The 23,660-nt window shown below is 39.8% G+C and overlaps 1 protein-coding gene across 1 annotated transcript in view; it reads right to left on the bottom strand.

Annotated features, from left to right (window-relative positions):
* AMFR (autocrine motility factor receptor) overlaps nucleotides 1–23,660 on the bottom strand; it is a 38,954-nt gene that overhangs the window by 5,378 nt on the left and 9,916 nt on the right. The window contains exons 3-11 of the mRNA XM_057533923.1: nucleotides 22,617–22,781; nucleotides 21,092–21,244; nucleotides 18,667–18,707; nucleotides 18,369–18,501; nucleotides 16,634–16,767; nucleotides 15,679–15,789; nucleotides 8,416–8,606; nucleotides 6,502–6,605; nucleotides 735–869 (exon numbers count right to left, since the gene is read on the bottom strand). Coding sequence (XP_057389906.1) covers nucleotides 735–869; nucleotides 6,502–6,605; nucleotides 8,416–8,606; nucleotides 15,679–15,789; nucleotides 16,634–16,767; nucleotides 18,369–18,501; nucleotides 18,667–18,707; nucleotides 21,092–21,244; nucleotides 22,617–22,781 — 1,167 coding nt within the window. The remainder of the gene's footprint in view (nucleotides 1–734; nucleotides 870–6,501; nucleotides 6,606–8,415; nucleotides 8,607–15,678; nucleotides 15,790–16,633; nucleotides 16,768–18,368; nucleotides 18,502–18,666; nucleotides 18,708–21,091; nucleotides 21,245–22,616; nucleotides 22,782–23,660) is intronic.

A 23,660-nucleotide genomic window follows, 5' to 3' on the forward strand; every position in this document is an offset into this window, starting at 1 on the left:
TCTTGGTATATGATTCCCTAATCACATATATTCTTTGGTCCTGCCAGAAAGCTTTCTTTAAAATGTCAATACTTTTGTACCCATCAAAGAGGTTACATGATGGGCCAGGAAATAGGATCTTTAAAAAAAAAAAAAAAAAAGTCAAAAATATAAGCCTCACACACAGATAGGAATTATACCCAGTGGAAAGCCATACCAATGTGCAAAGCCAGGGACAGAGGGCGATACCTCCTATAGCTGGGGTTAGCAAACTATAGCCTGTGGGCCAAGCACTCCAACAGTTTTTGTAAACAAAGTTTTACTGGAACACAGTCATGCACATTCATTTACATATTGTCCATGGCTCCTTCAGTGCTACAGCAGGAATTGAGAAGTTACAACAGATAATGCATGGCTTGCAAGGCCTGAAATATTTCTATCTGTCCTTTATAGGGAAAGACTGCCAATCCTTGTCCAAAAGGAACCGATGCTAGGACCTCCTGGACTGGCAAGGGCAGGCTGGTTTGGGGTGTACATCTGCACAAAAAATTAGCCAAATAGTTTTGTCCTTGTCTTAATCCAAGCCTCTTCGATGGGTCTGTTCTCAGTCATAATCTGGGAAGTTAGGGAATTCACAAAAACCCTTCATCAAATCATAAATGATATTCAGCTGTTAAGTAACTAGAAAGTTAATCTAGAAGATTAAACCTTTGCGAGGAAAGAATTCATTTGTCATGTCTGAAACCTCAGTTTACCTGTGTGGGAAAAGGTACTTGAATCCGTCCTTCTAAAATGTTGTCTGTTGTTATTTCGACTGAGCGTGTCAGCTGGAGGTCCTGCAGTACTAGGTGGTATGGAACCTGGGGAAACATCTCTTGAATCTGATGAGCCTATAGGAATACAAACAAAGAAGCCATGAAATGTTCACTCTCAACAGTTGCTCACTGAGGTCATGGATAAGGCAGCCTCTGGGCACTGAACTTGGTGACCTGCCTTGAAAACACAAGTAAGGGGCCACCTCTATGCCACAAATCACCATCAAACTGCAGTATTTCTTAGTATTTTTCCAGAATGCCAAACAGAAAACTTGGGGACAACATCAACTTTAAATTAAAAAGCCCAGAAATCCAACTGGAGCCCGAGACAGGCTGAACTAGAATATTCTAGTTTTAAAAAGCATTCATTGTAAAGCTCAGTAAAATTCAGGTATATAAACATGTTCTGCTTAAAGATTTAATTCCTAAAAGGAACAAACTTCTGATACACACTACATGGGTGAAATTAAAATGCATTAAGTGAAAGAAGCTCAACTCAAAAGGCTATGTACCCTATGATTCCATTTATATGACATTCTAGAATAAGCAGAATTACAGAGACAGAAAACTGATGAGTGGTTGCTACAGGCTGGGGGTGGGAGAGGAAGTGATTACAAAGGGGCACAATGGAATCTGGGGGGAGGCGGAAAGGAACTGTTCTATATTTTGATTATTGTGGTGGTCACATGACTGAGTTTGACAAAACTCAGAGATGGATACTAAAAAAGGTGAATTTATTGTATATAAATTTTACTTCAACTTAAAAAAAAAAAAAAGACTATAAAAAATGTAATTGCTGGGACTTCCCTGGTGATCCAGTGGTTAAGAATCCGCCTTCCAATCCAGGGGACGCAGGTTCGATCCCTAGTCCGGGAACTAAGATCCCAAATGCCGCAGGGTAACTAAGCCCGCACACCGCAACCTCTGTGCCCATGTGCCACAACCAGAGAGCCTGCGCGCTGCAGTTACTGAGCCGGTGCGCTCTGCAGCCCACACGCCACAACTAGAGAAGGCCACGCGCCACAGCGAAGATCCTGCATGCTGCAACTAAGACCCAACGCAGCCAAATAAATAAAATGAATAAATAAAAGTAAAAAATAAAAAAATAAATGTAATTGCTAATGTTGCTCTGGAGCTGCAGTTTTCAAACTGTACTCTAGAAACGTCTCGGAGGCCATGAGGGCTCTAGGGTGGGCACACATACAGAGGGGAGCAGGCAGAGATCTCGGCGCACCACCACCGGTACTTTCATCCAAGCAGCTCCAGACTTTTTGCTCATACGTGTATATTTATTTTACGAATGCTTACGTTCAAGGTTTTATTTGTGGAGAAGTCCCAATGACCAAAAGAAAAAACGACAAGGAAATATATAATTGCTTTGGGGGCACAATAAATTCTACTGTTGGGATAGTGGCTCCCAAGAAACATGTTGTCATGTAGAAAGAGAGGAACGTGTCCCAGTGTCAGGCCTAGAGAGAAAAGACCGGGGTGAAACCTGTGCAAAGCTTTGCTTTGGGTCATCGTTGGGGCAGGGAGGAGGGCAAGACAAGTGTGTAGGACAAAAGGACCCAGAGCTCCACGGGCCTGGGATCCCCTCATTGTTTCTATGAATGTAGTTGATCATTTTTCACAACCCAGGTCAAGTCAAAGCTAACTGGGCAAGAGTCCAAAACAACCTCAATAATCAGATAACATTCTCCTCTATTCTTAAAAAGGTCCCCTCTCATTTCCCAAATAAAATAAGTCCAAGATTCAGTTCACTGGGCCAAAGCTTCTCTTCCAGAAAATCCAGCAAGTTATATATTAGACTTCTATAAAAAATGTACTGTGACAGTAAATTAGTTGTGCTAAAAATAGGCTATTCCAATCCACCATGCAACGGGAGGAAGAACACCAGGGCCTGCCTGAGAATTCTAAACACACCAACTCCAAGAAGGTAATTCTCATTCCTGGGAGGGTTACATGTCCGTGAATTCAGATTTTTTTAAGGGGGCAGGTGAGGTGACCCACCTGAAGAGCTTCAACAGCTGCCCGACCCTGAGGTGCCCACACAGAGCCTGGCCCGAGCCAGTCATCGGCCACGCGGGGCTGCGCACTCCCAGTCCATCTGCCCTCGTGACGCCGCTCTCACTCTCTGCTGATGACCTGGCTGGGCGCTTCACTGAGAAAGCAGAAGACCGCGGGAAGCCAACTCTTTTTTTTTTTTTAATGGTCAAAATCATATACCATAAAATTGCCCATCTTAACCATTTTTAAGTACACAGCAATGTTAACTATACACACACTGCTGTGCAACAGGTCTCCAGAACGCTTTCATCTTGCAAAACCGAAACTCTACACCCACTGAACAGCGACCCCCACTCCCCCTCCCCCTGGCGACCACCATTCTACTTTCTAAGAGTCTGAGTAATTTAGATGGCTCATGTAAGTGGAATCACGCAGTATTTGTCTTTTTGTGACTACCTTATTTCACTTAGCATAGTATCCTCAAAGTTCTTTTTCAGGCTGAATAATATTCCACTGTGTGGACAGAGCATTTTCATAATCTATTCATCTCTGATGGACACTTAGGCTGCTTCTACCTAAATGGTTATTATGAGCCATGCCTTCTTTTTAAACCGTATCTCAAAACGACACGCCTGTAGCTACGTCCATCCCGCCTCCCAACAAAGGTGAGAATGCCCTTCTCCTGGCTCCGGCTCCCAAACCCACCCTCCACCTCAGGTCTTTGCCTTCAGTTAACTTTTCTGTTTGTTCTGTACCATCAATCTCTCCCCCTCCAGTGATCATTCCTATTCGCACACCAAGCACGTTTTAGAATCTTTTAAGAAGACTCTTGGGTACTCAAAAGAACTGAAAGCAGGGTCTCCAAGAGATATTTGTACACCCAGTTCATAGTCCCATTACTCACGATAGCTAAAACATGGAAGCAACCCAAGTGTCCACCGACAGATAAACGGATAAGCAAAATGTGGTTTATTCATACAATTGGATATTATCCAGCCTTAAGAAGGAAGGAAATTCTGACACATGCTACAACATAGTTGAACCCTGAGGACATTAAGCTCAGTAAAATAAGCCAGTCACAAAAAGATAAATATCATATGATTCTGCTTATATGAGGTACCTAAAGTAGTCAAATCCACAGAGAAAGAAAGGAGAATGGTGGCTGCCAGGGGCTAGGGAGGAGGGAATGGGGAGTTATTGTTTACTGGGTATAGAGCTTCAGTTTTGCAAGACGAAAAGAGTTCTGGAGATGGATTGTGGCTGATAGTTGCACAAGAATATGAATATACTTATTAATACCACTGAACTGTACACTTAAAAACGGTTAAGATCATAAATTTTGTGGTATGTGTATTTTATCACAATTTAAAAAATAGAAAAAAAGAAGACCCGTGGGGAAAAGAAAAAGCATACATACTTATTTGCTTATATGTGTATGTAAACATTCTGGAAAAACAACACAGAAGAAACTAATTGAAGTTGTTATTGCAAGAGAGGAGGGTGTCTGGGCGGATGGAGGAAAAGACTTCACTGGATACTCTCTATAGGTTTTGAAAATTGTGGATAAATGGCCTGCTCCAAAATCTTAAAAAATATATATTAACAAAAACTCCTCTGACGGCACACCCCTATCAAGCCACCTTACTTCTCCACTCCCTCTTATAACACACTGCCAGCTACTGGGTGTCTTCAGCTCCCACTCATTTTCCAATCCAACAACCTAGTACTCAGCCCCTCGAGCCATGGAAGCTGCTTGCTCCTCTCCAGCTGATTAACCACCTCCACTCTGCCAAACCCAACATGCACTTCTCTGACCTCATCTTCTAAGAATTCCCACATGGTTGACTTGACGCTTCTCCTGGTTTCCTTCCTTCTCAGTCGCTGCCATGGCTCCTCCCATTCAGCCAGACCTCAGTCCTGAGCCCTCTTCTCCTTCTGAGCTACCTTCTTTCCCTCGAAGAAATCCAGTCCCCTACAGACTGAAGCTCCCAAATGTCTGTCTCCAGCTGGATCTCCTTCCTGAGGTCCAGAACTGTCTGCATGACATCTCTACCTGGATGTCTCACAGACACCCCAACTTCCCAGCCAAACAGAAGGCCGAGTCCCTGTCCTCCATCTGTTCCTCCTCCTGTCCTGCCCATCTCACACATGACACCACTGCTCAGCTGCTTGACCGAAAACCAGCACTCCCCTCACCCCACTACCACACATCCAAATCAAAGCACTGTCAAGTCCATCAGTTCATCTTCGAAAAGCATCTGAAATCCGCCACTTCTTTTCATCTTTATTTCCAATGCCCTGGTCCAAGCCACCATCTTTTTTTGCCTGAACTACTGCAACAGTCTCCTAACTGATCTCACTGGTCCCATTTTTGCCCCTCTAAAATTCATTCTCTCAGAAGTAAATTATTCTCTGTTAACTGTCCTGTCAGTCCCCTGGGGGAGGAAAAAAAGCCCTGAATGGCCTTCTCATACTTTCATTATAGTATCTAAACTGGATTGTAGCCTACAAATTCCTGCTTGACCGGGCTCTGCAACCTCAATTTATGTCACAATCTTGGTTCCGACTCGCAGGCTCCAACCACAATCACCTCTGTTTTCTGAACATTCTCACCTCATGGCCTCTGTACCTACTGTTTCCACTGCCTCTTTCCCCCGATCTGCCTCCTTCTCTTCTCAGCCTTCATGTCTCAGCTTAAATATCACCTCTTGACACTTCCCTGAATGTCTCCTCTAGAACAGCCTTTACCCACCGCCCCACCACATCACCTGCCCTGTTGCCTGCAGAGTCCGCGTCCCCGTCGGCAACGATCTTATCTGCTGGTGTTTATGATCAGTCTCCTCCCCCCACCCCACGCAGAACTCACACTTCTTGAGAGTAGGGCTCCTGTTCCCCTTGTTGACACTACAGGTGCTACGCAATTTGTTGACACTGCACAGTGCCCATCTCGGGAACAGGCTTTCAGTACACGTTTGTTGGACTAACACAGGTTGCATTTTTAAGACTCCTGCATTTATCCTCACAATGAACACTACATTTCACAAACGGTGAACCATGTTTCTCCAACACTGCAGAATAAAAATATACACCATATGACAAAGCTTTAAGAAAAATACAAAGAATCTTGAAGTATGTGGACAATATCCTTGAACCAACAGCATGCCTGAATATCTCAAGGTGTGTGTGTGTATATATTTATATTTATATATGTATATCCACAGGCATGTATGTATGTATAAGTGTGTATGTGAAGGTATACTCATTTATTTACTTTGGGAAGGGAGGAGGGGTGTTAAAATAACACATTCAGTAGGCCTACGACAATTTTTAATAAAAGTCACATCATTCACTCCAGCCAATAACTCCCCAAATATTTTTGGTGAAAATCAAGAGGTGTCCCAACACTAGCCTAGATCATGAGAGTGAACTTAGTAGTGCTCAGAAAAGGTTAGATTATCTGCCACACAAGTATAATGAAAGCTGGTTTCCAAATCAGTTTCAAATTTTAAAGCACAGGAATTGAAGTCATCCAGTGAATAAGATGCTCCTGAAAATCCTGCTGTTCTTTTTTTTTTTTTAATCCCGCCGTTCTGCCAGAGCAGAGTGAGACCAACTGAGTCATGCACACTGCAACCGTTCTCCAGCTTTTCCTTCCCTCCCGATTATTAATCACCTTTTAAAAGCAGTGAGCGGTCCTTACCATTGCATTAAGCTGGGAGTTGCTTGCCTGTGTAATGCCTAGAATGTTGGTGGTGTGCATCACTTCGACTGAAAAACTTGGCAGCCAACTCGCAATCCGGGACCCTAAAACAAACAAGAAGCCAGCACAAGTCTTAGAGACCTCTTTCCCCTGTCAGTTACTCTGCAGTCGGCCGCTCTATGGTACCAGCTGGTACTCACTGAGGGCTTACTTTACACCAGGCCTTTTGACCAAGTGTCCCATGTGGATTAGCTCATTCAATCCCCACTAAAACCCTACATGGGTTTATTATTATTATTATTCCCATTTTACTCTTCTCAGAGATTTGACTCTAGTGCTCTTGTTGGTTCCCCAAGGCACTCGGAACTGAGGTAACTTGCCCAAGATCACAGCATTTAATTATGGTGTCCAGGACTTGAAGCCAGACAGTCAGGTTCCAGAACACTTCACCACTGGGCTTTCCTGCTTTCCAGTGGCCCTGGATCCACACAAACTCAATCCCTCTCTCAGGCTACACTATAAGGAAGGTTTTCAGGGCTCTAAAGCTGCTACAGTAGATGAGAATTTGCCCCTCTCTTTCACGCTACACACAAATACTACTCGTTTGGAGACATCATTTTCAGGAAGTATTTTTTACTTAATAATCTGGTTTAAAGACTTTAGTTTTCTGATTCGAAATTCTTTTCGAAGAGCTCTATAACACAGGTTTGCGGACTAATGGTACCAAGAAGTCTGTTGCTTCTGCCATTTCACTAAGGAAAGGGGATCCTAAGATATACCACCACCAGGTGTCAGCAGTAAAACAACTCCATTATCAAGCCACACATTTAAGGAGGATTTCCCTTTCCTTCACATAGAAGCACTGAGGCCTGGAATGTAAAACAAGTTCAATGGCCATCTCAAAGATCTTGCCTGTACAGATGGTACCCAATAAAAAGCTGGATACTTATTTCATGTACCTACTAGGGAGAAATAAAGTTACCTTTATCTATTTTGCCTAAGTTTTCAGTAATAATTCATAAAATAATAGCTTACATAGCCAGGACCCATGTCCAAGATCTGCTAGTCTATTTCAGAAGTCTTACGTGGTAGAGGCCATAATTAGCAGCCACAAAGCAGCCCCTCTACACCTGCCCAGCATCCCTGCCCAGCCAGCCAAGCAGCCATCATCCCCTCCTCTCAGAGACTCCGCTCTACTCCTTCGGTCCTTCCTATCAGGGATTTCAATGTGTTGCCACTCCCACCGTGCTCTACCCTTAGAAACTCAAATCAGAGACCTGAAGAGCACTCCTCCTAAACAAATAGGCCAGGGATACCTACTTTAGAGTAGGAAATATGAACCCACAGAATTTAATGGTATTGGAATTGATGAAAATCAACAACAGCCTGATGTAATGTGAATTAAAGGATGATCAACCAGTCCCTGACATGGTGCCCATGACCTTAGAATTTTAAGTGTGGTTTTATTACAACTCCTTTCAATATTCTGGAAGATGGAATATTCATATTTTATGGGCAAAGAAACAGGGTTCTAGTTCTGATTCTCCTTCTGGTACCCACTGGAAAGGCTACTCAATGACCCTTCATTATATGCTCAAGTATTACACCGATGCAATAAATTATTAGCAGTGGTTAACTATGAAGCTGATTCAGCATGCTCCTTGCAGTCACGGTTGATTCAACTGTAACTACTTTCACCTCCTCGCACCCCCCGTCCCCCCAATTCACACAGAACCTAGCAAAATGCCTGGCACAGAATAACCCCTCGGTGCTGTCTATACTTACCGAACATTTTCAATTAAAACTGAAATATAACATTAAACTCGCCCATACAGGGCAAGTTATAATTAAAACATCATCCCCTAAGGGGAGAAAACCCCTGGCGGATGGTTTTAGAGGTTGAAACCTACTAACCATCGAAGTGGAAGAAGTGATTGTGTTGGTTTAAGCGAGGTCTGCCTTCAGCTGCTGCTACAGGAACCAAATTCTCATCCAAGTTCTCTCCTTGATGCTCTTCCCTGACACGATTATTGTCGGCAATATTAAGAGACATTCTGCATGTTGGGCAGGAGGTGTCTTGTTCTAGCCAGGAACGAAGACAGGAGCTACCAAAAAGTCCAAAAAAAGATATCCTTAGCATATTTTGTGAGAATTCACCAGAAGTACTCTGAATGTATCAGTGAGTTGCAATTTTACTTTCTATTTACCATTAGCAAGATTTAAACGTTGAGAAACACTTGCTGACATTACCCCTTTGTCCTGCTTCACTCTAATGTAGTTCTGGTGTATCCTGCTCTGAACGTTAATTTGTTAACATACGTGGTCATCCACCAAGCTCCTGGGCATGACCCTTCAACAAGACTTCATCACCTGGCTCACCATCCTCCTCTCCAGCTCTATTTGATTAACTTCAAATCCATGTGGCTAAACCATCCAACACCCTTGCCTCTCATGTCTTTGAATCCTCTATTCCAATGATCTGTTCTCTCACTCTACTTTAGCCTCCACTAACCTTGGCCTTCTCTTCAAAATCACGACTTCAAAGATCTCACTCTCCAACTAAAGCTCCTCTCCTTCCAGCTCGCCTCTTATTTGCTAAGACCTCCCATCCACTTTTTCATCAAGCATCACATCCCCCCAGAGCCTTACTTCTGTCTTCACCCAGAGTACCTACAACCTTACATCCATAATCCCAACTTCTTCAACCCTCTTATATTTGTATTCTGCTTTCCCAACCAGGCTGAAAAGCTTCTTGTGCCCTTTTTCAGGTGATGATAATGCCCTATTTAAGGTAGTCTCTCAATAAATACTTGTGCTGCCCATTAAAGGAAGTATACTAAAAAAAAAAAAAAAAATGAGAAGGTTGGATGAAGTGATCTCCAAGGTACCTTCCCAATTTATAATAATACTTATCTTTCTCCTAAGATTTCAAGAGGCCTTCCATTCCATAATAATATATTAGCTTTCTTCTAAGAGTTCAACGAGGCACTGAATAAAAATGCTCACTTCCTCTGTGTCTTTTCTTTTTTAATATCTGGGAACATGTGCACATATAAGGTTACACAGGAGAACCTCACCAAACTGTGATGATCCTCAGAGTCTCTAGCAACCAAATGGTACTTAAGTACCAAAACTTTCCCAGAGGCCAAGATGAAGCTACTTCTTACTATCTCTCTGCTGGAAGAATGTATGACAGTAATGTTCCAAAATAATGAATGTGTACATTCAACTCTATCACATTTTGAAACAATAAAGTACCTATAATTCCTGTTTGTGATCATGTAACTATTAGCCAAATAAATGATTATATTTTTTAAAGTTCATTTCCCCTTAATGAACACCCTTAAATCACACCTCTAGTAAAATCAGCCTTGTGGGAGACTACCAAAATGTGTAAAATCCTTGCCTTCCAATAATGCTACCTGTGACACACTTTTCATAAGCAAATCTAATTTTACTTCATATTCTGCAAAAACTTCCCACATTACGTACAATAGCCTAAAAACTCCAAGTGAGTACAACTGGTCAGATATAGTTGCCTTCCTTGAAAGAAGAAAAAAAAAAAATGTCAAACTTCCACAGCTAAAGAAACCACACTTCAGAGAAAACAGCTGTATTTCTATATAACTATAATAATGTTCTATTGAAGGATTCTTTCTTCTCCGTCTAAGTATGACACTTCAATGTAAGTAAATATTTACTGGACTCTGAAATCTTGCAAAGACATCTTCTACAGCAACAAATTATCTAGCTATAATCTGTTGAAATCTAGACATTTAGCTTTACGGCAAATGAATCTGTCATAGATTATCATCATACAATCCTGCCCCAATCTATTAACCAAAGCTATAAAGTAAAGCAAACCAAGAAGAGATCCTAACAACTGTTTGCTCACTCAACCCCAGGCAGACAGGTGTTTTAAAAATTAAATCCTAACTCTTAAACAACCACTAGGTCAAGAGAAAATCACTTGGGCAGTTAGAAAATATTTTGAGACAAAAGAAAACAGAAGCAAAAGCACAACATACCAAAACTTAATGAGATACAGCAAAAGCAATGCTCAGAGGCAAATTTATAGCCAAAAACGCCTAAAAAGAAAAAAGATTTCAAAACGACAACCTAACTTTACAACTTATGGAACTAGAAAAAGAGCAAATGAAACCCAAAGCCAAAAGGAGGAAGCAAATAATAAAGATTCAAGCAGCAATAAATGAAATAGAGAATAGAAAAACAATAGAGCAAATCAATGAAACCAAAAGTTGGTTCTTTGAAAACATCAAAGCTAAACTGACAAATTTTAGCTGGACTAAGAAAAGAGAGAAGATATAAATAACTAAAATCAGAAATGAAAGTGTGACTAATACTACCAACCTTACAGAAATTTAAAGGATTATAACAGAATACTAGAAATAATTGTACTCCAACAAATTAGATAATACAGATAAAATGGACAAATTCCTAAGCAACACAAACCCTAAACAATACACACACACAAAAAAAACTACCATAAAACTAATAAACAAATTCAGTAAAGCAGCACAGTAAAAGAGCAACATGAAAAATCAGTTATGTTTCTATACACCAGCAATGAACAATCCAAAATAGAAATTAAGAAAACAATTCCATGTACAATAGTATCCAAAAGAATAAAATGCCTAGGAATAAATGTAACCAAGGAGATGAAAGACTTGACACTAAAAACTATAAAAGATTGCTGAAAGAAATTAAAGAAGACCTGCATAAAAGGAAAGGAATCCCATGTTCATGAACTGGAAAACAATATTGTTAAGATAGCAATCTTCCCCCAAAGTAATCTACAGATTCAATGTGATCCCTATTCAATTTCAATGGCCTTTTTTGCAGAAATGGAAAAGCGGCTCCTCAAATTCATATAGAATTGCAAAGAGCCCCAAATAACCAAAACAATATAAAAAAAGAAAAAGTTGGAAGATGCACCATTTCCCAATTTCAACTTACTACGAAGCTACAGTAATCAAAACAGCATAGTACTGGAATAAAGATAGACATATAGACCAATGGAACAGAATTGAGAGTCCAGAAATAAACTCAAACGTCTATGGCCAAATGATTTTGCCAAGGATGCCAAGACCATTCAATGGGGAAAAAAATAGATTCTTCAACAGATGGTGCTGGGACAACTGGACAGCCACAAGCAAAATAATGAAGTTGGACCCTTACCCTCACTTCATGTACAAAATTTAACTCAAAATGGATCAATGACCTAAATGTAAGAGCTAACACCATAAACCTATTAGAAAAAACTATCATGACCCCAGCTTTGGCAATGGATTTAGATTTGACACTGAAAGTATGAGCTACCAAAGAAAGAATAGGTAAACTGGATTTCATTAAAAATTTAAAACATGTGTGCATCAGAAGACATTACCAAGAAAAAAGTGAAAGGACATTACAGAATGGGAGAAAATATTTGCAAATCATACATCTGATAAGGGTTTAGTATCCAGAATACATAAAGAACTCTTACAACTCATCAACAGAAAGACAACCCAATTAAAATAGGATAATTTGGCTTGAACAGATATTCTCCAAAGATGATACACAAATGGCCAACAAGCATGTGAAAAAATGATCAGCATTACTGGTCATTAAAGAAATGCAAATCAAAACCACAATGAGAAACCATTTTACACCTCAGGATGGCTATTATCTAGTGTAAAATGTAAAATGGTGTACTCACTATGGAAAACCATATGATGGTTCCTCAAAAAATTAAACATAGAATTACCATATGATCCAGCAATTCCACCTCTGGGTATATACCCAAAAGAATTGAAAGCAAGGTCTTGAAAAGAAATTTGTACACCCACGTTCGCAGCAGTATTATTCACGATAGCCACAAGGTAGAAACCACCCAAGTGTCCATCAACAGAGGAATGGATAAACAAAACGTGATATATACACACAATGGAATATTTTTCAGCTTTATAAAGGAATGAAATTCTGACACATGCTACAACATGGCTGGACCTTGAAGACATTATACTAAGTGAAATAGCCAGACATAAAAGGACAAATATTGTATGATGTGCTACTGTGTGATAGCAGTCAAATTCATAGAGTCGGAAAATAGAATGTAGCTGCCAAGGGCTGGGGAAAAGGGGAGATTGAGGAGTTAGTGTTATATGGGTACAGAGTTTCAGTTTCAGAAGATGAAAAAGTTCTGGAAATGGATGGTGGTGAAGGTTGCACAACAATGTGAATGTACTTAATGCCACTGAACTGCACACTTAAAAATGGTTAAAAGCTAAATTTTATGTTATGTATGTATTTTTTTACCACAATAAAAGCATAACATTTGAGAATTATCGTTTTAAAAAACCCACCATAGGGCTTCCCTGGTGGCACAGTGGTTAAGAATCCACCTGCCAATGCAAGGGACACGGGTTCGAGCCCTGGTCCGGGAAGATCCCACATGCCGCGGAGCAACAAAGCCCGTGCGCCACAACTACTGAAGCCTGCGCGTCTAGAGCCCGTGCTCCACAACAAGAGAAGCCACCGCAATGAGAAGCCCACGCACCACAACGAAGAGAAGCCCCCACTCGCCGCAACTAGAGAAAGCCCACGCGCAGCAACAAAGACCCAACGCAGCCAAAAATAAATAATTTTTAAAAAATAAAAATAAAAAACCCACCATAATGAAACACCGCTTCCCACCAACTAGGATGGCTATAATAAGAAAAACAGAAAGTAATAAGTATTGGTGAGGATGTGAAGAAATTGGAACCCTCGTACGTTGTTGATGGGATATAAAATGGTGCAGCTGCTGTGGCTAAGTCTGGTGGTTCTTCAAGAAGTTAAACATAGAATTACCCTGTGACTCAGCAATTCCACTCCTAAGTATATACCTAAAAGAAAATCAGGTACTCAAATGGATACCCGTTCACAAATGTTTATAGCAGCACTATTTGCAATAGCTTTTAAAAAGTGGAAATAACCCAAATGTCCATCAATGGAAGAATGGATAAACAAATTGTTTATTATTTAAAAAAATTTAAATTCAGCCATAAAAAGAAATGACGTACTGATACGTGCTACAACTTGGATGACTTTGAAAACTTTATGCTCAGTAAAAGAAGCCAGTCACAAAAAAGTCACATATTATATGGTTTCCTTCACATGAACTGTCCAGAACAGGCAAATCCATAGAGACAGAAAGCAGATTAGTGACTGCCAGGTAACATGGGGAGGGAGGAATGGGTAGTGATTTATTTTAATGAGTATGAGGCACTACTCTGGAGTGATGAAAAAGTTTCAAAACTAGAGAAGAGCAGTGGCCTGCACCACACTGTGACTGCACTAAATGCCACTGAATTGTATACTTTAAGATGGTTAATTGTATGTCATGTGAATTTTGCCTCAACCAAAAACATTAAATCCTAAAATTAATCTAATCATGTGATTGAAACCATTTCTTCTGGGGTGAAATACACTCTCTTTTGAGTTAGTCTTCCAAACTGTCTCCAAGCTCCTTAGGAACTACCTGAAAGTTTTTTCAGAAATGTGTGTGAATTCTCTGGTCTTCCAACCTCATCAATCAGCACCACTATCGATCCAGTAGCACAGGTGCAAAACTAGGAGAATCCCCAACGCCTCATATTCCTCGTTTTCCCACAGCCAATCTAGCACCACGTGCTTCCTCACCCTTCTCACGTCTGTCCACCCTCCTCCAGCTCCACTTCCACCACACCAATCCACACTCCTCTCAGCACACACCCGAACCACTGCAGCCCTTACTAACTAGTCCCGATCTTTTCCAACTGCATCCCTGACCCCGAGCCCCCACTTTAACCCCGTCAGTGGCCCTCAAGCCCCTGCAGGGCCACTCATGCCTGCTTCTCCTGCCTCAGCAAACACCACTCCTCCTCTGACATCCTGAGCTCCAGCCACAGGGGTTCTCTTTAATTCCTTGGATACACCACACTCCCTCCTGCTACAGAAATGTTCCCTCTGTCTCAAATGCTCTTCCACCTGATCCCATCTTCTGCTGACTTAACTCCTACTCATCAACAAGAGTCACTTTCTCCAGGTGGGAGTCAGGTTCCTTTGCTACAAGCTCTCAAGGACCGCGTTCCTTTTCTTTAGAGCACTTATCTCAATTCATCATTACAGGCTCATAAACGCGCGTGGTTAATTCATGTCGGTCTCCTCCATTAGGCTGAAAGCTTCGTGAAAGCAAAGACCACATCTGTCATTTTAATTTTATTCCCCAGAACCCAACACAGCACCCAGCACATTAAAAAAAAAAAAAAAAAAAAAAAAATCAATAAATGTGTTGAGCTACTGACACTCCAGCTCCAAAGCCCTTGTAATATTAAAAAGGAGAAGAAAAACTATTTGGGAATATAAAATAAGGAAAGGAAGATTAAAGATGTAAAGATTATAACTTTCTCAATATGCAAAATTGACCACAGATACAAAAGGCCAAAAGATACCTCAAGGTCCATCAACACCAAAAACATCCAATCTATAAACAGAATGATTTAGGTTAAACAGACACAGTTTCTGTGAGATCTCTAAAAATGAATAATGTAAGGCAGTGAGGACTGCAACACAGAGACAACAGGACTCCCTGGGAACGGAACAGCCTGCACCACACACAGATCTAGTCCAGTCGTGAAGGTTTGCAGAAGATCCCATCTTCTAATTCCTGATAACACAGCCACAGTTCTGGACTGCTTAGTGCTTCTCGTCTGATCCCCATCTCAGCACACTTCCCTGGTGTGTTTTTTTATGTTGCCTTAGGGCATGTGCAAAATGCCAAGATATATATTCTCACCAGGGTAAGAATAGGGAATAAGCTGTTAGAAAGCAAGGATCCCCCCACCCCTTTAAGTCTTACAGGCGTATCTGCTATATCTCAGAACTTAAATGGACAAGGAATATGAAGAGAGCTAACACACCCAGAAACTAAGATGGCAACCTGTGAGTGGGGAACAGTCCTGCCGTGTAGGGAAGAGGCTGAGGACTAAGGAAGACACACCCAGGCTCCCCATCCCACTCAGTACCAGCACCACGGCCAGTCTGAGGGAACGTCCCCACTCCTTGGCTAAGGCTGGTCTTAAGCCCCGCACAAAAAGCACCCACGTGCCCCCGGACGGAACACCAGTCCCATGCGGCCCTTTGCGAAGCTCCTACTTGTGGAAAAGATGTCCACAGGGCAGTTTCCTCGCAGCCTGCATGGAGTCCCAGCAGATGGCACAGTCATCGTTGTTGACAGCCAGCTCCTCTGGGGTTGCAACCGCAAACCTGTAAAAAACAAAGTGCACCTGGCAGGTATCTCCGTCAATTCCACACACAAATACTGAGCACCGCTTACTTCAGAGACTTCACCTTTAACAGCACAGTTACAGAGGAATCGTGTTCAGTAAAAAATCTCCACCCACGAGAAACATTACACCTGCATTCTCTTCATAGCCCACCAAAGAGCAAGAAATCTATACACAGAAACTGACTCTGTCTTAACAATGGCTCCTGTTAGTGATGACTTAAGCGAACGTTTCTGGGTAAATCAGAGGAGTTAAGACCCCTCAGAGAGCCAAACTGTTCCCTTGGACACAAAAAGGATACCCATTGATCTCACACTTTCAGGCTTGGTTTAGCCTCAGGATGGCAAGTGAGTACCTCCTCCACTGAGGTTAAGAGTATGAGAGAGAGTATGTGTGTGTGAGCACGCATGCATAAGGAAGAAAAGGGCAGAAGTCCAAGGAAACATCCATTTAATAATAATGATGATAAAAATAATGACCTAATAAAAGAACCTAATCTTTACTGAGTACATACTATGTACCCAGTACTGTTCTAAGTAATATTACATTCATTATCCCATTGAATCCTCCCAACAGTTCCAGGAAGAAGGTTCTGCTATCATCCCTAGACTTAAGCAACTGAGGCACAGAGAGGTAAGTAAATTGCCCAAAATCACACGGCAACTAAGTGGGGATTCAAACCCAGGCAGTCTGACTCCAGAGACTATACTCTTCACCATTCCGCTAACAGTTTACAAAAGCAGGTTCTCGTATAATCTGGGATCTGTTATTATTAAAGATCTCAAATGAGTCAACATGAGCAACGTCAACTTGTGCTTACTTACCTGGCTTCCATGTTTCCAACCACTCGCAAATAGTTCTTGTGCCGGCGGATTCGACGTTGTACCTCATGAAACAGGTAACGCAGCTGCATAAAGATGACCAAGCTGGCCATGGATAACCAGATGTTGCCAAATAACTTAACAAGAGGGAAAAAGAATAAAATATACAATAAAAGTGAATGTGAACTTGATACTGCTGAGAGTGAGGTATGCAACAGAAGGTCTGAATTGTGGGCGAAGGTGACTTGGAGCAGTCATTCAGAAAGCAAATACACATATCTCTCTCACTACCCTGAACAATGTACATGCTCTTTGGCCTAGTCATTCCATCACCAGCAATCTTTCCTGAGGAACTAATCAGAAATTTTAAAGCTTTATGCAAAATGATGCCCCTCTATGCAATTATAAAACAGAAAATCAGGAAACGGACACAATGCCCAGTAGGGGAATAATTATACTGTAAACTCATATAATGTAACATTATATACTCATTATATTTATTATAAAATATAATTACATCCTATTATTATATTTTATATATAACATTTTGAAGATTAATTACATGGGAAAATAATATTTAAGTGAAAAAAGGATAAAAGTACTTTAAAAAAACTAATATGTGACCAAAAAAAGGTACGCAAAGATGTGAAGTAGCAAACAACTGAATACAATCTAAATATTCTATTATGGGAGCAGGTTGTTCAATGGCTGGGGGTGGGGGAATAGGAGGAAGGTGGTTAAAAGGTACAAACTTCCAGTTATAAGATAAATACGTAGTGGGGACAGAACGTACAACATGATGACTATAGTTTTAACAGTGCTGTATGGTATATTTCAATTAAATCATCGTACCTCTATGTCGTGGAAGTTTTATCTTAAAGTTATTAAAATGATTTAGAAGAATTGTTGCTAGCATAGGAAGATGTACATAATATACTAGCTACAAAAAGCCTAAACTATATGCCCAATACACAATCTCCATTGATGAATGTATGGATCTGAATATATAAACAAGCAGTAAACACAACAAAATGTCAACAGTTATCTCTGGATATTTGTTTGGGGGGGCGTTTTTTTTTAAAGTATGTTTTGAAAGTTACTTTTAAAAAGTAGACTTACAGAAATGCGCTGTGTTTAATCCAAAAATTTTTAAATGCTACTCTGATAGGCTTACAATTTAAATAAATTGCCCACCAAATATGTTGATTCTCGGCATTCACAGATCACTGAAGTGCTAAACCAATGAAGCAGGTTTTCAGCATGGTGATTTCTTGCACACCAAAGTAAAATGTAAACAATGAAGTAGGAGGAATTAAGAATAAAGACTTTGTTTTTAATTATAAAGATAGAAAATTTATGAATCCATGAAGTAGCTAACACTGTGGGAATTCCCTTTACCACCTACAAAGTAACTGTTAAATATTAGAAGCCACAGAAACTATGAGGAGAGGAATTCCCTTAATTTCATGCTAAAACAATTATCTACTGACTTGGTCAGCAGAGTCACCTACGTCTCCTAGACAGCAAACACCTCCTGAGCTGGGCACCAAACTCATTCCACACTGCTTTGTACCCGTTGGCCAAAAAAAAAAAAAAAGGGGAGGGGAACAGCTGCATCGTTTTTACAGTCTTTAAGTGGGTCAGCCACAAATGTTTCACCTGTTAAACCCTGTACTAAACAGGGTTCCTGATTCTAAAAAACTTAGCTGTCTGTTAGAGCTCCTTCTGGGAAACTTACCAACATGTGAATGTGATGCATGAGGTCCAGGGACAACAGAGTGAGCTCCATGACAAAATCTGTGTAATAGACATACGTTCCCTTTCCTTCCCACGTTCCTTCGTGGTTGAGGTCCCAGAGGTGAATTACATATCTGCAGTGAATAGAGAAGAATCATGTTAATGATTTACTGTTATAATTGAATTTGTTTTAAACATGATATACTACAGTCACATTTTTATAAATTTTTTACATGTTGTATCTTAAAATCAACTGTATGAGTAGACCTCCATCACCACCCTCCCATATTTCTACTCACCGTAAAATCACATGAGCAGTCCTCACTGTCACAAGAAGAGACTATTTAAAAAAAGAGAGATTTTTTTCTTTTTAGTAAAATTTAGGATTGCTCAGACCAAACTTACTTTTACAAAGTGATAAAAGTTCTCAGATCAATTAAAAATCAGGTTGGAGGTGGGGGACTTGGAGGAGGGTAGTCACAAGGTACCAGTTATAAGATAAATAAGTCCTGGGGATGTAATGTACAACATGATGACTAGAGTTAACCGTGCTGTATGGTGTATTCCAAATGTGAAGAGAGTAAATCCTAAGAGTTTCCATCACAGGGTAAAAAACATTTTTGGGGGTATGAATATGCGATGATACTTATCGTGGTAATCATTTCACAACAAATGTAAGTCAAGTCATTATGCTGTACACCTTAAACTTATACAGTGCTGTATGTCAATTATATCTCATTAAAACTGAAAGAAAAAAAAAGCAAGTTACCAACCATTTTATTTCATGTGCTTCAAATTTCCATGGAATATTTTCACGACCTAGAAACAACTTTTATTGAGCCTTTTCCTGTTAATAGGTGGCAACCAATTACACCTGTCCATCTCCTGGGCATGCCTTCTACAATCTTGAGGTCATTGAGTTTGACAATCACTTATATTTTATACTGCATTAAGTCACCATAATTGATTATCCTAAGAGGGTGTCTGAATACTTGGTGACCCTATACCCAAGGTACAGCTTAGGTACTACTATCCTAGATATGAATCCCTGCTCTCTATATAATGCTTTCTGCTCCCCCTTCACCCACACAGAAGAAAACAGATGAAGGAAATCAATAACAAAATAAGACCCTCATAGTATTCTGTATTAAAGAAACTGATACTAAGAAAAATTTCTTCTTAATCTAGCAGAATAAAACTGTTAACATTCTTTACGTTTGAGATCAGGAAACTCCCGTTTACAAATGGAAAATATTTTACATAGAAGAGATATAAACATAAAAATATGATTTAGTTAAAAATATCAAATCTGTAACATAAATTATCTTAAAAAAATTAATGAGCTAAAATAAAAATATGCCCTATGACCCAACAGACCTATTTTAAATGTCTTTAATTTTAGGTATACCTTTTTTCAAACTTTGGCCTAATACTAATTAAAAGTTAGAGAAACAAAAAAGGAAAACCCAGTATCATTCAAATGGTGATTTACAGTAAAATATATCTAAAGCAAACTAATTAATGTCAGAGTAAATAAAATTTTAAACATTTTTTTTACATTTGTATACCTTTCACATACAGAAAGTATTCAACTAGGATTGCAAATGTTTTTATTAAGTACTTAAATGTTCTTTCCTTATTTTTGTTACACTACTATATTATACTCTGAAATGAATGCTATTAAGCAAAATAAATTTTAACCCTATTCTAACAATTCCCAATTAGTAGTTCAAACTTAGTGTTTTGATATTAGCTATCTACTGATATTGATATTAGATATCTATTATTTCATTTTTTCCATTAATAATAGCAATTATGGACAAGATAAAAGTATTTTGCCTTTGGCCTGAGGAAAAAAGCAAATATAGCCACTGAATATAAAGAACATACAAAAAATTTGATTTCTATTGAACAGAAATTAGTATTTTCAGAAAGGGTTTAAAAGTAAATTTTAAAATATACATGAATATCTCAGATTATTCTTTCAAAACAATGAATTGTTTGCATATATATTGTATTATTCTATAAAATCTTAATTTATGGCCTATCTAAAATAACCAATTACAGGATATTTCCCTACTAATTGTTACCAATCATTGTTTACAATATCTTAAGGAGAAAACCCTTCCCACTTGGAAGTCACAGAACTTGGATTGTGCTACTTTTGCCACTTTGGAACTTTAAGCAATTCACTTCACCCTCCATGCCCATTTCCCCATTAATATACAGGAGTAATAAAATGAGTCAATATATGTAAGGTATTTAGAACAATCCCCAGCATATAGTAAGCACTATATAAATGTCGGCAAAAATAATTACAGTTGACCCTTGGGCAATATGGGAGTTCATCCCCATATAATTTATAGTCGGGCCTCCATATCCAGTTCCTTCGCATCTGTGGATTCAACCAACCAGGGACCATGTAGTACTGTAGAATTTACTACTGAAAAATATCCATGTATAAGTGGACCCACACAGTTCAAACTCACGTTGTTCAAGGGTCAACTGTGCTTTTTATTATGTTGTAGCAAGGATTACGTGAAATAACATATGTAAAAGCAATCAGTACCAATACCCAACCTCAAACAAAGGAACTCAAAAAATGCTTGTTAAAATGAAGACCAGATATCCATCGTGGGTGAAAATAATCTGTCAATAATCATCTAGCTTCCTTGAAAATACATAGGAACATAATCAGAGCAAAAGCCCGTCTCTGCATCTTACCTCTGCAGCCATGAAAGCCAATGTGTGCATCCCATGGGTGTAGCCTGTGACACAACAGACAACTGCTAATCCACAGCAGGAAAGCAGCATAGCAATCAGTAGAGACAGAACTCGACCATGGCTACTCATCGGTGTGGTGGGAGAAAAGGAAAGCTAAAAATGCAAAACAGGAGAAGGAAGCTCATTCTTCAGCATGGCAGTGTTAATTAAACCTGACTAAGCATGGCAGTGTTAATTAAACTCAAGATTAACCTTGGTGTCTTTGCTTGGAGGTCTGTGCGTAGCCGCACGGCCAAATGGAAGCACAGAAAAGTATCCCATTACCAGATGGTCAAAATTCTCCAACCAACCTAAATATGAGTATGAGCTGATATTTTGAGATCTTTATCATTTAATTTACGGAATATAACAATATACATTATATTTGCATCTCAAATTCTCAAGGATCCTCCTACCAGTGGGATTATAAGTCTCTAGAAACAATTTGCCAAAGGAATGTAATTCTCTCTTCTAGCTTCAACAGGACTCAACTTCAATAGGGCAGCACCACATTCTGTTGTGTTCTTTCACAATCTTGTTCTAGCCCTAATCCCTCAAATTCACTTGAGAGGACATTCCTAGCCTGTTCACGGCTAGGACAACTGAAGTGTAATCCAGGTGCAGACTGACTACTATCATAATGCTATGGTAACAGTATACAGCTTGGAAAGGAACGCCTGGAGCTGTGACTCCTAAGCAGGAAGGTGTAGATACCAAACCAGTCGGGGAGGTTAGAAGCGCCTGTCCATGTCCTGGGATGGGGGTTGAATTATGAAACAGCTAAAGGCTTTGGAACTGAGATTAACTCACACAGACATGCAAGGACCACCATGGTCCATGAGGACTGGGTAAAGAAAGGGGCAAGCAGGGCTGTGGAGTGGGTTTAACGGAGGGGCAGGATTGTAGGCGTCCATTTACTGGGGAGCCACGAGATTAGTTCGGGACTACTAACAAATGAAGATTCACCCACACAACTCTGAAGCCAAGAGGCAGATCTTGTACCCAGACAGAAAAGGTTCACTTCTCCAGGGACCAGGGAAGCCAAGAGAGCTAATTCAGTCCTGGCCCAGGGTGGAAACAACGGAGGCTAGTCAGAAAGAAGGGCTCCAAGAACCAGAGTAAGAAGGGGGAAAAAAGGAAGGAGATTAGAACAGAAAACATCTGGAAGAGACCAGCTTTTTTTCGGTTTATATATTAAGGTTTCCTTGCGCTGTGATCAAAAACAGTTTGTGTAGGTGATTTGACCTCACGTGGGCTGTAATGCAACATTACTGGGGAGGGGAAGGAAACCTCCCTAGGGGACACTGCTCCTGCATTCCTTGGCTGCTGCAGAAAGTTCCTCAAGAAACAGGTAGGAGGTACCTGATCCAGGAGCCTTCCCTGGGAGAGCTATCCTGCACATGCGTGTCATGGCTCATTCATATTACACAATTCAGACCTGGCAAATGTGTGCCTAAGCAGGAAAAGAGCTTGGCTAAAAACTCACATATTCAAACCGGTCCTTGCAGAGCTGAACCATCAGATGCAGAAATACCAGTCCAGCAAACCAGAGGCACCACATGACCACTTCTTCCACTGTCTGGACATTCAGCACACCAAAAATGAAAATGAACTTGTAGAAAATGAAATTCCAAAACTTGTCTTTGAGGTGCTAAAAAGAAAAATATTTATAAAGGTGATTACCATTATACCTAACCCATTCAAGGAGAAGGTAACATAACAAAAGCTGGCTTCTAAGGAGAAAATAGTCTATTCTCAGCTTTCTAACACTTGTCCACAAGAAAATATCAATAGAAGGCAAAGAAAAAAAGAGCCCTCTGAAGAATAAAGGGAAGACACCTAGAAAGTAATCTGTAGATTTTGGATTGAATTCCTTAGTTATGAAATTTTAGCCATTAAAAGGGGAGTGATATTAGTTTAGTACCTTATGTATTAATAATACATATACTTCTAACACAAAATCAAAAAGAATGGTGAGAGCTACAAGTATCATTTTTAATACTTCTACTCTCTAGATTTTCAAAACAAACAAAAGAAAAAGACTGGACATTCTTCTTCCTTTTTTTTTTAAACATCCTTCAGATTCAAAAATAACATATGCTCATTTGCCAGCCATAATCAATAATGTATGAAAAAGTACATAGAAAAGTAAAACAAAAATGATGCCTTAACATTTTTATGCATTTTTCTTCCTAAATGTAGAACATTGATTTTTGTATACTTTTATTTCACTTATATTGTGAGAACCTTACCAATGCCAATGAATACTGTCTGAATAGACCACTTTGGTGGTTACACATGGACACCGAAACGTTTTTTTCACCATTCAGAAAATGTTGCAATGAATATCTTTGTACAAGTTTCTACTTTTCAGCATTATAGAATCAAAGCTTACGGATATTGTTATGGTTTCTAATAAGTAACATCCATCTGATTTCCAAAGAAGTTATATAAATGTACAGTCCCACAGAAGTATACCTGCTTCACTGTACTCTTTCTTACACTGATGATGTCCAGTTTTAAAAATCTT

The sequence above is a fragment of the Balaenoptera acutorostrata genome, chromosome 19, assembly GCF_949987535.1.
Source record: "Balaenoptera acutorostrata chromosome 19, mBalAcu1.1, whole genome shotgun sequence".
NCBI classification, from domain to species: domain Eukaryota; kingdom Metazoa; phylum Chordata; class Mammalia; order Artiodactyla; family Balaenopteridae; genus Balaenoptera; species Balaenoptera acutorostrata.